This window comes from Sorex araneus, chromosome X (genome assembly GCF_027595985.1).
Source record: "Sorex araneus isolate mSorAra2 chromosome X, mSorAra2.pri, whole genome shotgun sequence".
Classification (NCBI taxonomy): Eukaryota; Metazoa; Chordata; class Mammalia; order Eulipotyphla; family Soricidae; genus Sorex; species Sorex araneus.
Window position 1 is genome coordinate 234,240,041 of NC_073313.1, and position 24,803 is coordinate 234,264,843.

The 24,803-nt window shown below is 42.2% G+C and overlaps 1 protein-coding gene across 1 annotated transcript in view; it reads right to left on the reverse strand.

Moving 5' to 3' along the window:
- Nucleotides 1-211: 211 nt before the first annotated feature.
- Nucleotides 212-24,803, reverse strand: part of FLACC1 (flagellum associated containing coiled-coil domains 1) — a 29,994-nt gene continuing 5,402 nt past the window's right edge. The window contains exons 4-13 of the mRNA XM_055121261.1: nucleotides 23,469-23,562; nucleotides 19,743-19,804; nucleotides 17,846-17,943; nucleotides 12,490-12,542; nucleotides 9,504-9,603; nucleotides 7,949-8,052; nucleotides 5,982-6,044; nucleotides 1,495-1,584; nucleotides 1,259-1,368; nucleotides 212-347 (exon numbers count right to left, since the gene is read on the reverse strand). Coding sequence (XP_054977236.1) covers nucleotides 212-347; nucleotides 1,259-1,368; nucleotides 1,495-1,584; nucleotides 5,982-6,044; nucleotides 7,949-8,052; nucleotides 9,504-9,603; nucleotides 12,490-12,542; nucleotides 17,846-17,943; nucleotides 19,743-19,804; nucleotides 23,469-23,562 — 910 coding nt within the window. The remainder of the gene's footprint in view (nucleotides 348-1,258; nucleotides 1,369-1,494; nucleotides 1,585-5,981; nucleotides 6,045-7,948; nucleotides 8,053-9,503; nucleotides 9,604-12,489; nucleotides 12,543-17,845; nucleotides 17,944-19,742; nucleotides 19,805-23,468; nucleotides 23,563-24,803) is intronic.

The following is a 24,803-nucleotide window of genomic DNA, read 5'->3' on the forward strand; positions in this document are numbered from 1 at the left end:
TCTCTTTCTAGCAAAGGGTCCTAAAAAATCTGTATAATTGAGATGAGAATTCAAGTGTTCCCAACCACTGAGAAAAAAAGTTGAGAGCAGACAGAAGTGGAGTTGAGGCATCAACATAAGTAAACTCAACATATGCATTGACTAAGAAAATCTCCGAATAGGTCCCTGTTCCACAGAAAGTATTCCTGCCATCTTCTGTGATGGAGAACAGCTAATCTTCTGTTGAGCTTTGTCTTTTTTTATGAATATCATCAAAAGAATCATACTCATTCTGATAAAAAGGAATAGAGTTCACTCTCTCAGATCGTTCTTCAAACATTTCTTCATTCATGGCAATTATCTTTTGCCTATAAAGAAAGGAAAGAATTATCACTGTAGACTGAAAGGACAAAAAAAAGAGTATAGGAGATCAGAGGAAGAGAAATGTGCTTTTATTCCTCCATTGGGGGACAATATTAAAACAGGAGGCAGTTCTGAATCAAATAAGATATTTGTGTGAACAAGTGAATAATTTTATATTAACAAAATGTTGTCCTTCCTTCATTAAGTTTAAGACAGGAACCAAAGGGAGCTCCAAACTAGCATAAACCACTGACATCTCTCAGGGAGGGGTTTAAAAATAATCCACAGTAGGGTGCTGGAGAGATATGAAACTTGCCTTACATATGAGTCACCCAGGATCTATCTCCAGTACCTATATGGTCATCCTACCCCCACTGGAAATGACCCTTGAGAACAGAGCCAAAGGTAGACCCTAAGCACAGCTGGTCTTGGTACAAAACCCATCAACATCATCATCATACTCCTCAGCCACAGAGTTGAATAAACTGAGGGAGAGACTTGAGTAAATCTCATGTCATTTTGCATAAGTACTAAGATGTAGGTAAAGGAGAGGGATATAAAGTACTGTCTTTCAACTGTTTTACAAAACATGTGGACTGATACATGTCCTACATGGGTCTACAGAATTAAATTAAAACCAAGGTAGTAGAACAGTGGTTCTCAACCTTTCTACACCTGTAGACTGGTACACGTCCATGGACAAGTAGTTGGAGAACTGCATTCTTAGCCCACTTCAGAAGAACCCTATGACTTCAGCAGGTAATGTCTTTGTGGCCAGGTAGGCTGAAGTGCTTCCAAAAGTGCATGTGTTATAGCTTCTTTAGGGAAACCAGGTTTCATCTGTATCTGTTTTCAAACTTCTTCCAACTTCCTTTAACTCTCTTGGCCATATTTTTTTGAGCATGACCATGCATACCTGAGAAGAATGTTTTCTTCTTTCAGAAGTTCTATAGTGTATTTATATTTTTCTTCAGCTTCATAAAATTTGTCCTGGAGAGTTTTTTCCAGATTTGTCACCATAGCTTTCTGAAAGACACGTGCATTTTAACAACTACCTTTCCCCAAAATAAAAAATACAGAAGGAGGCTTTATGGTACACTGAGACATGAGTTTTTTCCTTCTGGCTCCATCTCCCCTACAGTCAAGACTTACCTCTTTCTGAAGTTCCATTTGGGTTTGGAAGAGGGTGAAATCAAGTGATTCTAGAATAAGAGCTTGTGACTTCAATTGTTTCTCTGTGACCTACGTAAGAAAAAAAAATTGCTTCAGGACACCAAAATACTTGCCTATTTATTCCTTTCTCTAGGGTAACTGGACTAGAATGTAATGATGAATTTTAGTTTCTCTTCCTGCACACTGCAGTCACTGTGCCTTATTAATTCTACTTTCTCTGGCTTGTATACCCTCCCTGATACTGTCACAGACTCAGCCCTCACCAGAGCACATACATGATCAAAATGGCCATCAACTTCACTCATTTAATAAGCATTTACTCAGTATCTACTACAGATTCAAACTCTATGACATTCTTGGAAAAAGAAGACTATAGAAACAGTATAAAGATCATTGGCTACCATATGTTGGGAGTGGAAGTAAAGAATAAAGGACAGAGTAATTTTAGAGGAGTAAAACTATGTATGAGACAAGTCTTTATTATAGTGAATACACAGCATGATGCATTTGACAAAATCCATAGAATGTATAGCACAGAGTGGACCCCAGTTAATACTATGGAATTTAGTTTAAAATAATGTATGAATTGGGGCTACAGTGATAGTATATTGAATAGGACATTTGCCTTGCACGCAGCCAACTTGGGTTTGATTCTGGCATATCATATGGTCCCCTGAGCACCACTAGGACTAATTCCTGAGTGCAGAGCCAGGAGTAACCTATGAGCACAGCCAGGTGTGCTACACAACCCTTACTTACTAATGAATGATTCATTAGTGAAAAATATCCCACACTAAAACAAAATATTAACAATTGTACAAATTGTTAATATGTAGTATAAATTGACTATGTAGCGGGGGGTGGGAATTGTGGACTGGGGAATGTATGGGAAATATCTTTCTACTCAATTTTTTCATAAACCTAACACTAGGGCCAGAGAGATTGTTCAGTGAGTAAGGTGCTTGGCTTGCATGCAGTTGACCCAGGTTCCATTCCCAGCAACACATTTGGTTCCCCAGAACCTCCTAGAGTGATCCTTGAGAACAGAATCAGAAGTAAACCCTGAGCACCACTGGGAGTAGCCCCCCCTAAAAAAAAACCCCACAACAAAACAAAAAACCAAAACAACTCTAATACTATTATAAAGAACTATATTTAATTAGGGACTGATAATATTATAATGAAAAAAAACTAAATTAGGGACTGAATGAATGATTTGAGGCTTTTCCTGTTCCTGGAGCAAGCAGATATCATTGGGCTACACTCGCAAGTGACAGGGACAAATGGAGATGTTACTGGCACCCACTCGAGCAAATCGAAGATCAATGGGATGACAAGTGATATAAGTGATACAAGGGACTGAGAATACTCAATGAACAAGACAGTTATAGCTCTTATGGGGTTACAGTCTAGTAAGTTAAATATAAAAGTAATTTTAGTTATAAAATTAATTTAAAATAAAGCATGTAGAGAGAATACAGTGTAATCTCTGGAGAGGGATAAACATAGGATCAATTTCAGTGCTGAAGAAGACATAAAAAACAGATGGTTGGGGGCTGGAGAGATAGCACAGTGGGTAGGGCGTTTGCCTTGCATGCGGCTGACCCGGGTTCAAATCCCAGCATCCCATATGGTCCCTTGAGCATGGCCAGGGGTAATTCCTGAGTGCAGAGCCAGGAGTAACCCCTGTGCATCACCAGGTGTGACCCAAAAAGCAAAAAAAATAAATAAAATAAAATAAAAATAAACATTAAAAAAAAAAGGAAGTCAAGAATTTTGTAGTTAAGTGGATGGGCATGAAAAGTTTCATGCTGAGTGAAATGAGTCAGAAAGAGAGAGACAGACATAGAAAGACTGCACTCATCTATGGTATATAGAATATCAGAGTGGGAGACTAATACCCAAGAACTGTAGAAATAAGTACCAGGAGGTTGACCCCATGGCTTCGAGGCTGGCCTCACGTTCCGGGGAAAGGGCAACTCAGAGAAGCGATCACCAACTACATTGTAGTCGAAGGCCATGTGGGGGAAGGGAGTTGCGGGCTGAATGAGGGCTAGAGACTGAGCACAGCGGCCACTCAACACCTTTATTGCAAACCACAACAGCTAATTAGAGAGAGAGAACAGAAGGGAATGCCCTGCCACAGTGGCAGGGTGGGTTGGGGGGGAGATGGGATTGGGGAGGGTGGGAGGGACGCTGGGTTTACGGGTGGTGGAGAATGGGCACTGGTGAAGGAATGGGTTCCCGAACTTTGTATGAGGGAAGTATAAGCACAAAAGTGTGTAAATCTGTAACTGTACCCTCACGGTGATTCTCTAATTAAAAATAAATAAATTATTAAAAAAAAACAGATGGTTGTCTGCCTGCAGGTATGAATCTCATTTAACTCCCTTTTATCTTCAGAGAATTTTTCATGTAATGAACATATATAAACTGGAGAGTCAACATATCTTGCTGCAATAGTGTTGTGCAAAGTATGGCATCATGCTATTTTATATTCATCCACTCAGAAAAATCAATTGCTCTTCACTGAGTGTCTTTGATGTATAAGGCACCCTTCTGATGCTGGGGATTAGCAGTAAAGAAAACAGACAAAAATCCCTGCCTTCACTGAGTTTATCTAGTTCAATGGTTATAGCTCCATGGAGAAAAACAAAATGGGAAAGGAAGAATCAAGGCAGTTTGCTAAGCCTTTAAATGGAATGGCATTCAAAGTAAAATGGAAGGAAGTTGATGAAATTAATCATGTGTACATCTGGAAAGAGCTTTATAGGAAAAGAGACTATCAGACATAAAGACCCAAAATGGGAGTAGCCTGACATAAAAGAAATAACAAGTAATCTAATACTACAAAAGTGGTGTGATGGAGGAAAAGAAGGAGAGGAGGGGAGGTCAGAGGAAAGAAACATTAGCATGTTGCAGGTAGGACAGTCCTTAGAGGGATGCAGATTGAGAATAGTTAATATTTTCACCCTCAGTAGGGAAAAATACTTTTAAAACTCAATATAGAATAGAATACTTAGAAGGCAGTAATTTGTCTTAGATAGACTCCAGACAGCTTTAATTCCACCTAACAAAGCTTAAAGGCATCACCTTCAAAGATCAAATTGATTGCATGTAATTTATCTGCATCTTTGAACACAGATGGTCAACATTAAAAGGAAAATTAAAATATTCAGGACCCAACAAATTAAACTTTACAATGATTTATATCCAATAAAAAATTTCTTGGAGTACAGGCAAGCAATAAAATATGACTATACACTGACTGTAGCACTGTTGTCCAATTGTTCATCAATTTGCTCGAGCGGGCACCAGTAACATCTCCATTATGAGACTTGTTGTTACTGTTTTTGGCATATCAAATTCGCCATGGGTAGCTTGCCAGGCTCTGCCATGCGGGCAGGATACTCTTGGTAGCTTGTCGGACTCTTCAAGAGGGACAGAGGAATCAAACCCGGTGGGCTGCATGCAAGGCAAACGACCTATCAGTTGTGCTATCGCTCCAGTTCATGACTATACACAAGAAACAAAAAAAATAACGTAGACCCAGAACTAATGTAATTACTGAAATAGTAGAATAGTAGATAAGTCCATTAAAGCAGTTATTATACGTGTTGGGTCTACATTGCTTCCAAACCCACACCTTTATGGTAGCCAGTTTGTTCAACTATGTTGAAACTATGCCTAGGGTCTAAGTTATCGGTTCATGCTTTCATAATGGTGAATCTTTTCTCAAACATGCTAATTCTGGATTTAAATTAAGTTTTCAGCGAATAAAGAAACACAAGGAAGTTTGTGAGTTTGCACCATCTATCTTCTCAGGCTTCTCACAATAAAGAACTGCATTTGTGGCAGAAGAACATAGTTGCTTGAGGAGGCTGTCAGATGTGAGGGACACTCGGAACTATGAGGCAAGGCTTAGAGTCAAAGTTCCCAGAGGGACAGCATTGAACTTCTTAGAGTTAGAGGGAAGAATATCACATTTCACATTTCAAAATTCAAGGCTTTTTATGATTTGAGCTTTATTAGAATGGAAGACATTTGATATGAGAGTGTGGATATATTTGTTCAAGGCTCTAAATAGACTCCAATGGATTTTCTTTCTTTTTTGAGTCATACCCAGTGATGCTCAGTGCTTACTCCTGACTGGCTCTGAGCTCAGGAATCATCTTTGGTGATGCTTGCTGGACCAGATGGGATGTCAGGGATTGAACCTGGGTTGGTCACATGCAAGGCAAATGCCATATCCACTGTACTATTGCTCCAGTCCCTCTAATGAATTTGTTTTATAGATACTTTGGTTTTAAAGTTCTAAAATTCTAATTTGTTAAAACTAAGAATCTCAGCTTTGGATATTTTTTATTGGTTTGGAGAAAATGATCATAAATTTAATTTTGAGAGTATACAAATTTACTACTGTACTTATAAGATGTTATTTATATGGACAAAAAATTAAAATGTACCTTTTTGGACTGTTTCAGCTCCTCCAATTGGATGGTGTCCCTTTCATGTTGTTTCAGTAGCTCCTAAAAATAATTTCATTTGAAAATATTAATACTGGTGTCCTTGTTACTTCTTTTAGAGAATTAAAAAATGATAAGATTCTGGAGTATAACATTTACCAAAATTTAGATATTTGTATGAAGCATAAACGAACAACATACTGAATTTAAATATTGAAACTATGAGGACATTGACAGGCATGAGAAGGAAATGATGCCTTCAACAAGAATTTTCTTGCAAATGTATTGATTTAATACTATTGAATATCTACTTCTCTGCAGGTTGATCTGTGGGGCTTCAATGCAGAATCTATTTTTAATGAAGCCCCAGCCAAATAGCAGCAGACTTTCTAGACAAGTTAATTTTAAAATGGAAATGCAGAACATATCAAAGAGTCAAGATAATATTGAAAAACAAGGGCAAAGGTAGATTTTTTAACACTTATTTCAAGCTAACATAACTAAAATGTGTTGTTGGTCTAATGAGTGAAACAAATTGGAGGGTATAAGTCCCTTTCCCTCCAAAGCCAACAAACATACAAAGGCATTTCAAAGAAGAAAGGAAGCTTTCAGCAAGTCATGGTTAAAACAGCTGGGTATCCAATGGGAAAAAACAACCAGTTTAGGTGTTGGTCACATGGTTGCTTACACTTGTCAAACTTGTTGAATGTACACTAAATATCTGATTGGCAAGTTGTATTTTAAAATGTGGAGGAGAGGAAAAGAGAGGGAGAGCATACTTACAGATTAATAGTCAGCATCATTAAAGAAAAATGGGAAGGAGGAAGGGATGCATGCAGAAAAACAAATCTCTTCTTACTAGAGAAACCGTTACTTTTTATTTACAAGTCCAGACTTCAGAAGTGATAGACACAAAGCACAGTAGACACCTCACAGTAGACATCTCCTCATTGCTCTTTTAGGCAGTAATGTAGTGAATGCCAGAAATGGGTTTTATTGGTGAATGATAGTTGGAAATTGACCTTTAAGAATAAAACATTCACCTATATAAAATAATTTAGAAGCACTCTCCTCTTTACATGAAAAGGCTGCAAACATCTAATGAAGCCTGTATTTCGGATGGTGTCTTGATTCCTAAATGGACCTGTGCCTTGCTTAAGAGGAACTTTAGTTGTCTGATGCTGCCCATAGTGGTTCCAGAACACTACCACTCCTTGTCTTCCTTCCATAGGTTTTCAATGAATCTCTCAAGAACCTACACTCTCAGAGGGCAAGTCTATCCATCTGCCTGGGGGCTGCTTGCTACTGCACGCTGATTTAGTAAATGTTAGTAAGTTTGCAGGAATCAGTTTCAGACCTGCTTCATTATAACCTGATTCCAGTGTCTAGGTTGTGGGGGAGTGACTGGCTAACTCTCTGCTCCCTCAAACTTTCAGGTAGCTATAGTTATACATGAACAAACTGACTTTGTTTCATTTGAAGTAATGTCCTTTTACTTGCTTTGCATACGGCCAACCTGGGTTCAGTCCCCAGCATACCATATGGTCCCCTGTGCCCTGTTGTAATTCCTGAGTGGAAACCCAGGAGTTACCCCTGAGCATCGACAGGTGTGGCTCAGAAACAGAAAAATAAATAAGGCCCTTTATCTTCAGTTATCATCAAGAATGAAGGGTACATTCAGATACTAGGATTCTGGCAAAATATTTTAGGGTTATTCTATATGGATTTATCATTCAGTCAGTTCTCATTAATTTCTCATTAATTTTCATTCCAAAATCCCTGTGGTAAGATTCTAAAGAACAAGAAGGTTAAATCTCACATGCAGTTACAAGGGAAGCTGGGAAGGAGAAATGAGGAGAACTAATACTCTAAAGTTAAAACAATAGCCAAATGATAAAGACACATCTAGAATCCTATGTCCCACTAGACAACACATTCATTTATTGATGTGTTTGGGGCTGAGTTACCTCTTTCTCTCGACTGATATTCTCAAAGAGAGCACAATAGGAGTCACTTATTCTCTTCTTTGTTTCTTCTGACTCTAATGCAAACCTTTTTGTCATCATATGTTCTATGGAGAGAGGAAGAACTCACTTGCATGTGGTTTCAAAACTTTAAAAACTTTTAATAATCTGTATAACCAGAAATCTGAGATTAATCTGACCTAGATCTGATCTGGATTATGGACACCAGGATTCTAGGGAAAGTTCAATGTCTTAGAGCTCCTGGAGTAAAGACACTGCAGTAGATAGTATACTTGCCTTGCACACTACCTACCTAGACTCAATCCCAGGCGAACCATATGGTCCCCTGAGTACTTCCAGGAGTGATTTCTGAGTACAGAGATAGCAGTAACCCTTGAACATCACTGGGTATGATTCCATCCCCCCCCCAAAGTCTTAAATTCCACAATTCTTTCTGCCTTAACTCCAGGACTTCTGACTTAACTTCAGGTACCTTCTGGTAGCCTCTGGTTTCTACTGGGGTAGGAATAACTTTGAAGATTTTTTTTCCCAGTGAGGATCTGCATATAAATGAGCAATTTATATAATTATATAATTATAAAATGAACTAGGTCTGATTTGAATCGGTTGGGAGTAGGATGTGAAATAGGTTTGTAGAAACTTCACTCATAGTCTCCTTGGTCCTAACTTCCTAAGCAGAAGGTAACCATCCAAAGTTGGTTGTCACAAAAAGTTGGCAATAGAAAAATGTTTCTGAACACACAACAATCAAAAATTCATTCCAACTCATGAGCAAAATAAATCCCAGATGCTTCTGGAAGTGCTCACCATCTTGCAGTTTGGGGGCAAAAATGAGGCTATGTGAATAAAGATTCAAAGAGAAATTTTTGAAAATTTTAAAATTTTTGAAAAAGTTTCAAAAGCCCTGCTTTAGATCAGGGTACACGATATTCATAAATTTCTATTTTCTCTTTCCTCTGTGAAAAGCTCATTAAATGTAGGAGGCTTGCCTACTGAACACTTCATATGATCCTGATCCAAACTGTGTTAGGCGTTGGAAATATTAAATCAATATATAAAGGCATCAAGTCAACGTGTATCTTTAAATTTACTTAGTGTTGCATGCCAACTATAGTTACTTAAAATATAGACATGTATCAAGCATGGCTTTTTTGGGTGCAATGTGGGGAGGTACTCACTGGAAACTAATTTAAAGAAATGGGCGAGGAGGTGTCCCAAATTATAATGATTACGCTCCTACAGTTGTCTCAAAGCTTACTCCATCCATGTTGGCCAAGTTTGGAATCAGTGAGTTTTAGAAGAGGGAGAGGCTTAGTCTAGTCCTTGGTGGCTGAATTTCATAAAGGACTCATTCCATCCTTGCTGTCATTGTTTTGAGAACTATAGGCATCCCATGCAAGAGTCTAGCATGGGAAGTGAGTCTCTGTAGGACACCAAGAGGGGCCCCTCCCCGCCAAGTTTTGATTTCACAGACACTTCCTTGTGGCTTTGTGGAGGGGTTTGGGTGCACCTATCAGAGAAGGTGCTCTGTGCTTACTTTGCTGCAGCAAGATCTTTTCACGTTCTAGCTTCTCATCCGTCTCCAATTCCTCCTTCTTCTTTGCCCACTTTTCTTCCATTTCCTCCTGAACACTGCTCTGTGGAGACACCGCAGCACTGTGAAGGGAAGGTCCTGGAAAAGGGGTTTTGAGGGCCACTATACATACAGGGAGTGCCTCAGGCCCTGTGCTGCTCCGTTACTGAGGAGATCCCTATGTAGGAAGGTGGAGGGAAGAAATTCCAGCCCAGTCTACTGAGAATCTGCACAAGCCCTGGCTGTGTCAAGGTGCATTATGAAGAAAACATTTTTTTCTTTCCTAAGATTTTATGGAATCTTTTGAGGATCAGACAGACATTTCAATTTGGGTGTGATTTTTAATATATGTATCAAGAATCTGAAAACCACAGGGTTGTGATTCCTTTCTAAATGGTATCCAGTGACTTTCCACCTTACAATTTGGAGGCAGTTTTTTTAAAAAAAACTGGATACCAAATACCAGTATCTTCAAATGAATATTGATAAACTGTTACACAGTAATTCCTACTAATTGACAATTTAGCATCATCTACAATACAAATGCAAATTCTTTATCTTGCACAGCACAGGAACAAAATTACTAGGAAAACTGGACAACTAAGATGAACAATTTGTGACACTGAAGTCATGAAATTCTGACAGGGAAAGCCAGGAACAAGGAGTAGTTTTCCCGAGGAAACATTTCTACCAAACTGAGCACAGGGACAGAGTAACTTAAAATGCTCATAACCTATTATTGCACAACGCTGACTTCAAACTGCAATTTCGTGTGCTTTGTAGACTTAGGATATAAAAACTGCTCTCCAACTATGGAATGTTGACACCCGACACATTCAAAATCTTTCATATCCAAATAATCCCACTATTCTCTGGTTGTACCCCAAAATAAACAACCAGCAAGCAATTTCACCTCTTAAAAAAATGCAAAAAAATTTTTTTAACTTAAGATTTAAAAAAATTAAAGAATTAGAATTTAAAAAATATTTTAAAAAGGCATTTACACTTACAAAATGGGATGAGGAGAGAGTCCTTCCTTAAAAATGTTTCTAGAGCTATTAAAAACTTGCATTTACAAAATAGTTTATAAAAATATTCTTCTGGATTGGACAAAAAAGGAGACAGGCACCCTGGTGGCTTCTTGTCATTCCTGCTGCATTGGAGACTAGACTCTCCTGGGGTTTGGTTTCTGTTCTCTGCAGGTAAGTCTTTAGTTTCTTGGTTGACCACATCCGCCTGCTTTGCCTTAGCTCCCTTCTTCCATTTCGCCTTGCACATTTTTGTTCGGAGATTTATTCTTCCCCACCTCCATTTTGGGCTTCGTCTGGACTTTGGCTGGGTCGGGTTTAGTGGACAGCCTGGCCCATCTCCTCTTGGGCTCTTCCTAGGCCTACCCTTCTTGGGCATCTTACTCTTGGGCACTGATGCCTTCACACATTAGCTGCTCCTGCCATCCAAGCTCCAAGAAAACATTTTGGATATAAGTTACAAACAAAAATTGAGTTCTGGTGCTTTTTTAAAAAAAGAGGTGGGTTTTTTCTTTTTTTAGCTTCAAAAAAAAAATAAAATGCTTTGAAGTTATTTTACTGAAACACATAAAATATCCTTTTTTCCTTTTTAAAAAAAGTTTTTTTATTGAATCACTGTGAGATAGACCCTTACAAAGCTTTACATAGTTTTCAGTCACACAATACAAAATATACAGTATTCCAATACCCATTCTTCCACCAGTGTACATTTCCCAGCACCAGAGTCCCCAAGTAAAAAAACCTTTATTTTTTAAAGCACCACCTGCCCCAGTAATTTATATTTATGCACACATAATTTCAGAACTAAGTTTTTCTGAATTGGAAATATGTTATTATTTCCAGGATTTCATTAACATTGAAAATTATCCATGACTCTCTTCTATATATCCTGCTTTTTCTGTATTATCATAGCTTGCTACTTGACATGTTCACTCATGTCATTTTTGAAATATTAAATTGTTTGAATGTGGGGCTGGAGTGATAGCACAGCAGATAGGGTGTTTGCCTTGCACACAGCCGACCCAGGTTCGAATTCCAGCATCCCATGTGGTCCCCTGAGCACCGCCGGGGTGGTTCCTGAGTGCACAGCCAGGAGTAATCCCTGTGCATTGCCGGGTGTGACCCAAAAAGAAAAAAAAATAAATTGTTTGAATGTGAAAAAAATCATTGAGCTCCGGTTACTATAGCTTCAGAGCTGGTGCTTAACTCACTTCTTCCTGTCATAGGGTAGCAAACTGTCCTTGTTTGCACTGGGACAGGTAGGTTTTTGACTAGACCTGGATAGCTCCTACTTTGTTATCCTAGGAATGGGATCAAGCCTACTTTTGTTCATCAAACTTCTATTCTAACTTCCTTTTGGAAAGCAACTATTTCCTTTTGCCTGGAACTCCACCCTGGTTAAATATACATTGTTTGTTCTGAGAGGTGATAGAACCTCTCCCCTCCCCTCTCCATGTCCTATTTCTAGGAGTGCAGAGTGACAGCAGTTTTTTTTTTTAAAAACTATGTGGCCAATTATATCAGAGACATTAAAAATGTATATTTCTTTGACCCAGTACTTGACAAATGCCAAGGATATAACCAAGTTAAATATTAATAAAGCTGTCTCTGGTGATAGTTTTTTGGACTGTTTTTTTTTATTTCCAATTTTTGAAGGTTGTATTTCCATAGAAGCAGATAGCACTTTTGTAATCACAAACATAGTTGTTCAACCAGCTTCTGGAGGGAGTTGGAGGGTGACCGTGGTGTAGGAATGTGGTGGACTCTCGCTGCTGCCCTGAAGCATCAGTGTCACACAGATGGAAGCACACAGACTTCAGATTTTTGGGGGGCCGTAGCTCTAGATTCATCCCTGAGTCAGGACTAGCAATGAGCCTTGTTTCCCTCACTCTCCTAATTTACCAAGGCACTCTGAATCTCACCTGGTACACATGAAACACGTTCTTCAAATATTTATATTCCTTAGCCATTTCCCCTGGATAAAAGGAAAGAGAACAGGGTCAGAGCAATCCCTCTGCATATACATTTTCAAATTCAAAGGGGAGCTCTTTGCAGGTCTACCACAACTTGCGTTCACGCCACAGGCTGCAACACTGGGTTGTGCCTGAAATCACTCTAGAAGTCTGTTAGAAATGTAACTGCTTGGACCCAGCTAAAAATATTAGATGGGGGCTGGAGCGATAGTACAGTGGGTAGGGCATTTGTCTTGCACGTGGCCGACCCGGGTTTGGTTCCCAGCATCCCATATGTTCCCTTGAGCACCGCCAGGAATAAATCCTGAGTGCAGAGCCAGGAGTGACCCCTGTGCATTGCTGGGTGTGACCCCCCCCAAAAAATAGATGGAGGTTTCAGGGAAGGGGCTCAAACTTGTTGCCACTATGTGTTTTAAATTCTTATGCAATCCAAATCTAAAAACTAATCTCTGGGGTGAATTTAATCTAGAGAAGGGAAAAACCATGGTGCATGCAACCCTCTACCATACACACTCTCAATATATTATAGTTAATATGGTTATAATAGAGTTAACCTTTATGGTTTTAAGTTCAAAGTTACTGTACCTTCATCACCACCAAAGTGCCCAAGATCAGGGCAAGAGAGAAAATACAAGGATTACTCTGCTTGCGTGTGGCTGACCTTTGTTTAGTCCCCAGCACCAGATATGGTCTCTTCAATCCCCTTCAAGAGTCACACCTGAACACAGAGGTAGGAGTAACCCCTGAGCACTATTGACGGTGATCCCATTCACTTCCTAAATATAAAATCAAGTAACCAAGACCCTCTATCAATGTTTCTTACTCCCTACAGTCTCTTTCTTAAATGCTTCATTATTTGAGTTTTGTAATCCAAGGCTAAGGGCTTGTCTTTGTATGTCTAATCTCTTGTTTTGCTTCTCTATATATTATAGATAAGTGGGATCATCTGGTATTTGTCCTCCCTTTGACTTACTTTGCTTAATATGGTTACCCTTCAGTATCATCCACGTTGCAATGAACTGCTAGTTTTAATATTTTCATATATCTGCATAGTGTTATATTGTGTGTATATATCACAAATTCTTTATTCATTCATTTGTCATTAGACATTTGGGATGTTTTAATATCCTGGAATTATACAAACCACTGTATGAACAAAGGTGAGTGCATACCTTTTTGAATTAAGGTCTTTATGTTTGGGTGATAGATGCCAAGAAGTGGAATCACTGGGTCATAAGGAAGCCCTATTTTTGATTGATTGTTTGTTTGTTTGTTTAGGGGCCACACCTGGCGATACTCAGGGGCTTCTCCTGGCTCTACACTAAGGGATCACTCCTTGCAGTTTCAGGGGACAAAATGAGATGCTAAGGATCGAACCCAGGTTGACCATGTGCAAGGCACATACCCTACCTGCTCTACTGTTGCTCCAGTTCAAAGAAGCTCAATTCTTATTGATAAGACTCCATGCTAGTTTTCATATTCTCGCTTTTGGGGAGGAATCTCCATACTGGTTTCTGTTGAACCAGACAACATTATCTCCAACAGTGAGTGAGGGTTCCTTTTTCACGATATTCCTGCCAACACTGGTTGTTTTCAGTCTTTTGATATAAGACATTCTCACTGGTATTATTGATATCTCATTGTCACTTTGATTTTCATTTTCCTTGATAACAAGTGATGATAAACACCTTTTTATATTCTTACCAAGGAATTGTATGTTCTTTTTTGGGAAGTGTCCATACATCTCTGCTGATTATTCGATGATATTATTGGTCTTTTTGTTGTTGAGCTTTGTGAGTACTTCATATGTCTTGGATATTAGACCTTTAGCTATGTATAGTGTATGAGTGTTTTGCCCTATGAAGTTGGCTATCTTTTTATTTTTTCTCACATTATTTTGCCATGTAAAACCTTTCTATGGTGCTGGAACAATAGAACAGCAGATAGAACATTTACCTTGCACACTGCAGACCTGGGTTCGATCACTGGCATCCCATATAGTCCCATTACCACTGCCAAAAAAGAATTACTGCCTATCCACCTCAAGTTCTTCTAAAATATTGAAAACAGAGTGCTTTCTAATAACTTTTACAAAGCCAATATTAACCCAATTCCAAAAGCAGAGATATGACTATCAAAGACAATTACAGACTAATACCCCACATGAACATCTTTGCAAACATTTTGTCTTTTTAAAACACTATTTTCTACAGAACTGAGTTTATGGGTTATTGGTAGAAGACAGCAGTCACTTTGGTGGTGGATGTAGTGTTGGGACTATGTATGCATGAAACTAACATTAACAGTATTGCAAATCACAGCTCCTAGTACAATTAAAAAAATGTTTTAAAACAATATTTCCTAGAAATTGAGGTTGGTAGGAAGAAGCTGAGAAAGGGAAGTAATGGGAGAACAGGGGTCAGAGGCCTCTTGTATACTGGTGACATGGGAGAGTGGTTTAACTATATATCCAAAGCACAGGCTCAACCATACTGAAAATGTGAGATCTACACTACAACCACCAGAATATCCCTACACACAACCCCAAATGTATGATCATCTAATCTTTGATAAGGGAGCAAGAGATGTGAAGTGGAGCAAGGAAAGCCTCTTTAACAAATGCTGCTGGCACAACTGGACAACCACATGCAAAAAAATGTGTTTAGACCTTGACCTGACATCATGCACAAAAGTCAGATCAAAATGGATTAAAGACCTCAACATTAGACCACAAACCATAAGGTACATTGAAGACAAGGTCGGCAAAACCCTCCACGATATTGAAGATAAAGGTATCTTCAAAGGTGACACGGAACTAAGCAATCTAGTAAAAACAGAGATCAACAAATGGGACTACATTAAACTAAAAAGCTTCTGCACCGCAAAAGATACAGTGACCAGAATACAAAGACAGTCTACAGAATGGGAAAGGATATTTACACAATACCCATCAGATAAGGGGTTGATATCAATGGTATATAAAGCACTGGTTGAACTCTACAAGAAGAAAACATCCAACCCCATCAAAAAATGGGGCGAAGAAATGAACAGAAACTTTACCAAGGAAGAAATACGAATGGCCAAAAGGCACATGAAAAAGTGCTCTACATCACTAATCATCAGAGAGATGCAGATCAAAACAACCATGAGATACCACCTCACACCACAGAGACTAGCACACATCCAAAAGAACAAAAGCAACCGCTGTTGGAGAGGATGTGGGGAGAAAGGGACCCTTCTTCACTGCTGGTGGGAATGCCGACTGGTTCAGCCCTTCTGGAAAACAATTTGGACGATTCTCAAAAAATTAGATATTGAATTCCCATTTGACCCAGCAATACCACTGCTGGGAATATATCCCAGAGAGGCAAAAAAGTACAATCGAAAAAGTACAATCGAAACAACATCTGCACATGTATGTTCACCGCAGCACTGTTTACAATAGCCAGAATCTGGAAAAAACCCAAATGCCCCAGAACGGATGACTGGTTGAGGAAACTTTGGTACATCTATACAATGGAATACTATGCAGCTGTTAGAAAAAAGGAGGTCAAGAATTTTGTAGTTAAGTGGATGGGCATGAAAAGTTTCATGCTGAGTGAAATGAGTCAGAAAGAGAGAGACAGACATAGAAAGATTGCACTCATCTGTGGTATATAGAATAACAGAGTGGGAGACTAACACCCAAGAACTGTAGAAATAAGTACCAGGAGGTTGACTCCATGGCTTCGAGGCTGGCCTCACGTTCTGGGGAAAGGTCAACTCAGAGAAGCGATCACCAACTACATTGTAGTCGAAGGCCATGTGGGGGAAGGGAGTTGCGGGCTGAATGAGGGCTAGAGACTGAGCACAGCGGCCACTCAACACCTTTATTGCAAACCACAACAGCTAATTAGAGAGAGAGAACAGAAGGGAATGCCCTGCCACAGTGGCAGGGTGGGGTGGCGGGGAGATGGGATTGGGGAGGGTGGGAGGGACGCTGGGTTTACGGGTGGTGGAGAATGGGCACTGGTGAAGGGATGGGTTCCCGAACTTTGTATGAGGGAAGTATAAGCACAAAAGTGTATAGATCTGTAACTGTACCCTCACGGTGATTCTCTAATTAAAAATAAATAAATTAAAAAAAAATAAACTACAACCACCAGACTTTGGAATGTTTGGTGTCAGTGGGATAGGGGTGGGGTAGGGAAGGATGGAGTGTCAGAACACTGGTAATAAACATTGATAGTAGAATGTTATATGCCTAAGACTCACCTATCAATAACCTAGTAAATCATAGTTCTTTAATTAAATAATTATTTTTAAAAAACAGTATTTTATAGTGTACGTTAATTTTTAAAACAACATATGTTTCCTTTAGAAAACAAGAAAATCAACAAGATACAAACATATTTTTAAAAATAAGGCCCTATGGTAAAATAAAGGTTATAAGCTTTTTCCTTCATTGGTCACTTAAGAGCTCAAGGATACATGCCCTGATCCTCCCAAGGTCATACTCTGCTCTTCCCAAGGTCAGAATGCAAATGAGATCAAAATGAGAGCCTCTGTAGCGTCTATTTCAATGACCAATACTAGCAACTCTACTGCAGGCTCATCTTCCAGATATAGAAAGGATATTCAAAGACATGGAAGCTCTCTTTTCAGTTTCATTTTTTTCCCTAGGGGGTGATAGTGTTGGTGGGGCCTCTTGAGCAGAGCTCAGGAAGTCTGGGAGCCACTCCCAATCATACCAGGTCAGTGGTTCATTTATAGGGTCCAAAGATGCAGTGCAGGGGCCGGAGCGATAGCACAGCAGGTAGGGCGTTTGCCTTGCACGCGGCCGACCCGGGTTCGATCCCCGGCATCCCATATGGTCCCCCAAGATCGCCAGGAGAAATTCCTGAGTGCAAAGCCAGGAGTAACCACTGAGCATTGCTGGGTGTGACCCAAAGAGCAAAAAAAAAAAAAAAAAAGCAAAGATGCAGTGCAGCTCAGACCCGGAAGTGTCAGGAGGTACCACCAGGGTACACCCAGGGTTGCCTGAGGGTAAGGGGGAGGCCCAAGGCTATATGCAGCAGTGCTGGGGTGTGGAGTCTTATGATACTGAGGTTCAAATTCAGGTCCTGGGGTGTGCAAAGCAAAATCTCCAGAGCTCCGTGCTGGCTCCCTGGTCTCCTCAGTCTCATCCTTAATTGCTTTCTTTCCCTGAGCTTTGGGAGGCTACACTGACAGCATTCACAGTCCATCCATGGTCCATTCCACACCCCTGTGGTCAGTCTCTGGTGCATTGCTCGGTCCAGTGTGATATCCCTGGTTTTGACCTTACCTATTTTTTCTTGGGAAGACAACTTCTCTGCTTTCAAGGCTGCTTTGTAGCTGTCCTCCAACTCCTTAAGCTGTTTTTCATGAGTCTCTTTGAGCTCCCTGCAGGACCCAAAGAGAAAGCCACATAGTCATGAGTATGGAAATTGGGAGTTGAGCTTTTCCATCCACCTGATCCCACGTCTTCTCCTGCACACAGGAAGCTGCAGGGCAGGCAGTGCTGCCATTTCTTTCTTTTAACTTCTCAGCTGCCATCCAGAGAAACTGGGTATAAGAGCTCTGTTTTCACCAGCCACAATTCTGAATTGAGCTTGTGTATGGGAATAGAGTCTCTCGTACCAACATAGTTAATGCCCACAAATTCTTTGGAAAATTGTGGGCTTCATTTGTGCCCAGAATGATTTTAGAGTCTAAGGTCCCTGCAGGCTCTAATCCAACATTCAAGCAAGTGTTTAAGTGAAAGACCACGGAGCTCTCAAACCATGAGAAGAGATAGGGAAGCCCTAAAAGCATACTACTCAGTGGACAAAGTCAACCCTAAATGGCTCTTACTGGTGACTCTAACCAGTATTAAGGGAGGGAAAGATGAATAGACAGAATCCGAGGACTTTCAGGGTCATCTGTAAGGCATAGTATTGTAAGGGAGGTTACAAGTCAGTGTCCAGGGTCAAACCCTAGGCTGGACAATAGCAAGTGAGCCCTAGTGGACTCTAGGGTGACAAAGGTATGTTGCTGTGTGTTCATCAATTGTAATAAATGCATCTTGGTAGGTAAGTGATCATAACAGCATCAGCTGATGCATGTGGGTCCGGGGGGAAAATTGGGAATTTGCTATACTTTATGCTCTATTTTCATAGGCTGTGAACCAAAAAACAGCCTGTGGGACAATAAAATAAGTAAATAAAAATATATTTTACAAAGCTTTCTTTTTTTCTGCTTTTTGGGTCACACCCAGAGATGCACAGGGGTTACTCCTGGCTCTGCACTCAGGAATTACTCCTGGCGGTGCTGGGGGAATCATACGAGATGCTGGGAATTGAACCTGGGTTGGCTGCATGCAAGGCAAATGCCCTACCCGCTGTGCTATTACTCCAGCCCCTGCAAAGCTTTTTTTAAAAAGAAAGTCTATGGAGAATGTGGTAGATCACATGTCCTGTATGTTCAAGGTCCTGGGTTCCATCCTTGGCAACACTCGTGCTCCTTTACTGCCCCCAGCATCATCAGAGGTGGCCTTTGAGTCCTCCCTAGCAACAATGAGCCCAGGTATCACTGATTGTGACCCCTATGCACAGAGGCGAGACTATGACCCATGCGGAGGCCTGTCTACTTCCCCACACTCCTGCAGCCGCTGAGTGCTGTCAAGCAGCAGGGAAGGGGACTCTGAGACTTTCCTCACACACACAAAATAGCACATCACGCTCACTTCATTTCTGGTTGCCTTGTCTTTGTTTCCCAGGCCCCAACTTTCCCAGTTTTCCTAACAACCAGGGAGAGTGGAGATGAGAAAAGGGACAGAAGTATGCTATCAACCTTCCCCTTCCTTCTTGTCCTCCTCCCCCACTGGGCCCACAGTTCTGAGAACGGTTTACCACAGAAATCTCACAGGAAATTAAAAAAAAAAAGAAAGAATCTTCTCAGCAAGTAGCGGGGAGGGGAATTACGATTGAAATGCAACCATTGGATGACAAAGGTTGACGCTTTCTCTGTACCATATTGTGTGGCCTCCAATCTACCATCCTGCTGTCCAAAGCCTGTGGTCGCAGTGGTCTCAGTGCCTCTGCTCCTAGGCAGCCAGCTTCCTATGGCACTGAGATTCCAGTGACTTTACCTAGAGCTGAAATTCTACGTGGAGACATGTGTCCTAGACCCTTCTGTGTACAGGGTTTGTGCCCACAGCGTACCTGCTCATCTTCTCATAGTTCTTCTCCATCTCAGTACACCGGAGCTCCGTTTCATTGCGTAGCTGAAAACAAGGGTGATATTAAGCCTCCCTTCCCCACTCCCCTGCTCCAGCCTGTAGCTTCTAAGAAGCCTTCCCATTAGTGATTATACACCCCTCCCTCCTCCCTCCTCCCCCACTTCCTGCCTGCCCTGTGCTGCATTCCTGAGGGGTGATATTGTAACATTTCCTTGGATCCTAGCATGCACCTTCAGTTGCCAATGTCAAGGCCAGTGCATGGCACCTCTCACTAGCAGATTTTGGGCTATCAAACATCTCCAAGAGTGAACCCTGAACACAGAGCCAAGACTAAGTCCTGAAATCGGGTAACTTTTACTGGATTTGATCCCTGCCATTGTAAAACAAAGTTCATTTTTATTCAATTTGGATAACTATTCAATAAACAATGCTTCTTCTTCCTTCTTTCTTTCTTTCTTTCTTTCTTTCTTTCTTTCTTTCTTTCTTTCTTTCTTTCTTTCTTTCTTTCTTTCTTTCTTTCTTTCTTTCTTTCTTTCTTTCTTTCTTCCTTCCTTCCTTCCTTCCTTCCTTCCTTCCTTCCTTCCTTCCTTCCTTCCTTCCTTCCTTCCTTCCTTCCTTCCTTCCTTCTTTCTCCTGGCCCAGTATTGCGAACACACACACACACACACATGCACACAGACACACACAGACACACATACACATAGACACACAAACACACAGAGACACAAACACATACACATATACATACACTCACACACACATATAGACACACCACATGAACCTTCCCCCCAAAAAACCCAGTGACTTTTTTCCCTCCCTCCCCCTTTTCTTTCTTTGTTCCCTCCCTCCTTCCCTCCCTCCCTCCCTCCCTCCCTCCCTCCCTCCCTCCCTCCCTCCCTCCCTCCCTTCCTTCCTTCCTTCCTTCCTTCCTTCCTTCCTTCCTTCCTTCCTTCCTTCCTTCCTTCCTTCCTTCCTTCCTTCCTTCCTTCCTTCCTTCCTTCTTTCCTTCCTTTTTTCCTTCCTCCCTCCCTTCCTTCCTCCCTCCCTCCCTCCCTTCCTTCCTTCCTTCCTTCCTTCCTTCCTTCCTTCCTTCCTTCCTTCCTTCCTTCCTTCCTTCCTTCCTCCCTCCCTCTCTCCCTCCCTCCCTCCCTCCCTCCCTCCCTTCCTTCCTTCCTTCCTTCCTTCCTTCCTTCCTTCCTTCCTTCCTTCCTTCCTTCCTTCCCTCCCTCCCTCCCTCCCTCCCTCCCTCCCTCCCTCCCTCCCTTCCTTCCTTCCTTCCTTCCTTCCTTCCTTCCTTCCTTCCTTCCTTCCTCCCTCCCTCCCTTCCTTCCTTCTTTCCTTCTTTCCTTCCTCCCTCCCTCCCTCTCTCCCTCCCTCCTTTCCTCCCTCTCTCCCTCCCTCCCTTCCTTCCTTCCATCCTTCCTTCCTTCCTTCCTTCCTTCCTTCCTTCCTTCCTTCCCTCCCTCCCTCCCTCCCTCCCTCCCTTCCTTCCTTCCTTCCTTCCTTCCTTCCTTCCTTCCTTCCTTCCTTCCTTCCTTCCTTCCTTCCTTCCTTCCTTCCTCCCTCCCTCCCTTCCTTCCTTCTTTCCTTCTTTCCTTCCTCCCTCCCTCCCTCTCTCCCTCCCTCCTTTCCTCCCTCTCTCCCTCCCTCCCTTCCTTCCTTCCATCCTTCCTTCCTTCCTTCCTTCCTTCCTTCCTTCCTTCCTTCCTTCCTTCCTTCCTTCCTTCCTTCCTTCCTTCCATCCTTCCTTCCTTCCTTCCTTCCTTCCTTCCTTCCTTCCTTCCTTCCTTCCTTCCTTCCTTCCTTCCTTCCTTCCCTCTTTCTTTTTTTTTTTTTTAAGTCCTGAGAACTTCTGGGTATGGTTCCCAAACAAAACAAAACAAAATTTGGGTGAATGGATCTAGTCTTCTCTGCTAGAGTCTTTGTAAGTCTGTAGCCTCCAAACTTATGATGTAGCACCATCATTTACTGAGCAAAGGACTTTGGCTTTTGTACAGTCAAAATTCTTGTGTCAAAGCCAAAAGTCTCTCAACCCCACAACTGCAAAAACTCAGACTTATATTTCATAAGGTCCCCTCGCCAGGATGCCCCCTTCTTCCCCACGTGGATTTATAATGCTCCGTTTCCTCCAGCCAATGTCTCAAGAGGAACAAACACTTCCAAACCAAAGGATATCCACGGGCAGCTTGGACAAGCTATTAGGGCTTGTCCTTGCCCCCCAGACAGCATAGTGGCAGTCAGCACTCCTCTCTTCCACAGATTCACACACCAAAGTGGTGGGCTTGCAGCAGGGAAACCCTAAGACACCTCTCTGAACAGCAGCATTTCTACGTCTTCCCCTAGGCTGATACTTCCGTGAGTGAAAACTGTGCTTTTGCCCAAGAAACCTCCGCTGAGGTGAGCAGCATTGTGCAAATTAGTAAGTCTCCTGAACCACCTCAGGTTTTCTTTCTGGAGCAGGAGACCATAAAATGGTAGAGTCTTCAGATAAATAAAATAATGGATGTGAAGAAAGGGAGGAGAATCAGAAGCTGGAATGCAGAAGGAGTGGGGAGCCTCGGACAGACCAGAGGATAAAAGTTGGTAAATTGGCCTGTGTGAGTGGATTTTTCTTTCGGTGGTGGTGGGAGTGAGGCCACACCTGGTGGTGCTCAGGGGTAACTCCTGGCTCTGCAGTCAGGAATCACTCCTGGAATCACTTGGGGGACCATTTGGGATGCTGGGGACTGAACCCCGGCTGGGTTGGCTGCGTGTATAGCTCCTCACCCGCTCTACTATCTCTCTGGTTTCTGTGAGTGGATTTTTTCCCTTTTTTTTGGTGTCACACCCGGTGATGCACAGGAGTTACTCCTGGCTCATGCACTCAGGAATTACTCCTGGCGGTGCTCAGGGGATCATATGGGATGCTGGGAATCGAACCTGGGTTGGCTGTGTGCAAGGCAAACGCCCTACCCGCTTTGCTATTGCTCCAGCCCCTCTGTGAGTGGATTTTAATAACAATGGGCAAGTGGGCTGCCAGTGTTTCTGGGCCTACCCCTGTCACCCAGGCCCAGGCACACCTGTTTGAGGTGGGGAAGAAAACAAAGTGATAAAACAGGTGGTAAAACCTAAACACATCAGCAGATTTGGAAGTGTGAGGTTTCAGTGTTTCCCAGCAGGTCAGAGGCACCAAAGGCTCCTTGATAGCTTCAGACAACAAGGAAGCACTGACCCCACGGGAGCCTGTAGCCAGAGCCTCAGGAACCACTGAAGGCCTGACTGGAGATGGCGCCCCCTGGTGTGGAGAAGACCGTGGAAGGAATACGACCCCTGGAGGACTTCGAGAAACCTAGTTAGGCCCAGGTGAGGGAGACTTAGAGAAATACTCTTCATTAGTAGTTCTAGGCAATCACAGTCCTATCTTCAGGACTGCGACCTGGACAAGATCCCTTCGTGAGAGGAAAAGTGCTTAGCATCTTGCCTGGCACTTACATAACAGGTGAAATGAAAATATTGGCTAACCCAAGGAGCAATCGCCATATTTTTTCCTTTGGGGGCTATACCTACTGGGCATTCTGGGCTTACTCCTGGCTCTGCCCTCAGGGATCATTCCTCGTGGGCTCGAAACCATATGTAGCCTGATCCTTGTGGTGCTGAGGATAGGACCAGGTTCACTGCGTGCAAGACAAGTGCCCTATCTGCTGTACTATGGCTCCAGCCCATCACTCACCAAATTTTGAGCAGCCTGATGGTCTCTGTTCATCTGCTCTATTATACATGTCAGCTCTGAGATCTGTTCTTCAAGGTCAGCAGAAATATTAGTCCTATGCGATAAGGGACCTTCAGTCACTCACAAAGCCTGTTATGCCTGGTGGAGGTAGTTTCCTCTAGTGAGGCTGACTCTCTCTTGGTGGCAGTTGGGTCATGTTCTATACATGTACCTTTATTCTAGGGGAGGGCTGGAAGAGCAGAAGTGGGGACTAGGAGAAGAAATTTGGCGATATTGAAGAAATTTGGTGGCATGTCAGACATGGATCCTTTAGGAAAGCAACCCAGAAGTAAACAAGGGCTGTTTGGTGCCCAAATGCAGTTTCCCAACCATTTCCTGACCATTACCCACTCCTAATCCTATTTCCTTCCTGTAGTTTCCCTGTTTTACCCATTAGATTTGTGCTGGAGCACCATTTTACATGATTTCCACTTGGGGCCCCTTAGAATATCTATATACCCCTGGTTGAAAAGCACTGCACTGCTCTGATGATTAGAAAAGAAGGAGGAACCTGTTAGAAATCTACTTGGGGTTGGCCTTGACCTACTGTTACAACAGTGGGGGCAGAAGTTCAGAAGATTAGGGAATGAGAAAGTGGGAGAATAGGGCCAAAGCTGACAGTGACTCATGGACGAGGAATAGATCAGAAAGGGGCTTAAGAGGGAACTGAAGAAAGTGACTTTCAGAGGAGACCAGAGGATGGGCTTCTAGGATGTCTGAAAAAGTATTTGACTCTACTTGCTGAAGGATGGATGGGATGGGGGTGTGGATGAGAGGAGCGCCTCAGAGAGAAGCTTCTCAATGCCACAGAGAGAGATGACTTGAAGAGGCATCGGGGCCCTGGGAAAGGAAGACAATGAGAACATGAAGCAGTCGAGCATCCCATCTTTTTGGACACTGTTATCAGTCTAAGAGATATTCATGGCTTTACCAGGGTGTAGGGCTGGAGCAATAGCACAGCGGGTAGGACGTTTGCCTTACATGTGGCCGACCTCCATCCTCCATCCCTTTCCGAGAGCCTGGCAAGCGACCAAGAGTATCCTGCCTGCATGGCAGAGCCTGGCAAGCTACCTGTGGCGTATTCGATATGCCAAAAACAGTAACAACAATGGATTCATTACTGGTGCCTGGTGCCTGCTCGAGCAGATTGATGAACAACGGGACGACAGTGATGCAGTGCAGTGCTACCAGGGTGTAAGATAGGCACACAGTATCATGCTTTATTAGGAAGAATGGTTGACTATTTTCTTAGGAAGCCAAGAGGAGGTAGTCCATGCATGTTGACATGACTGTGGG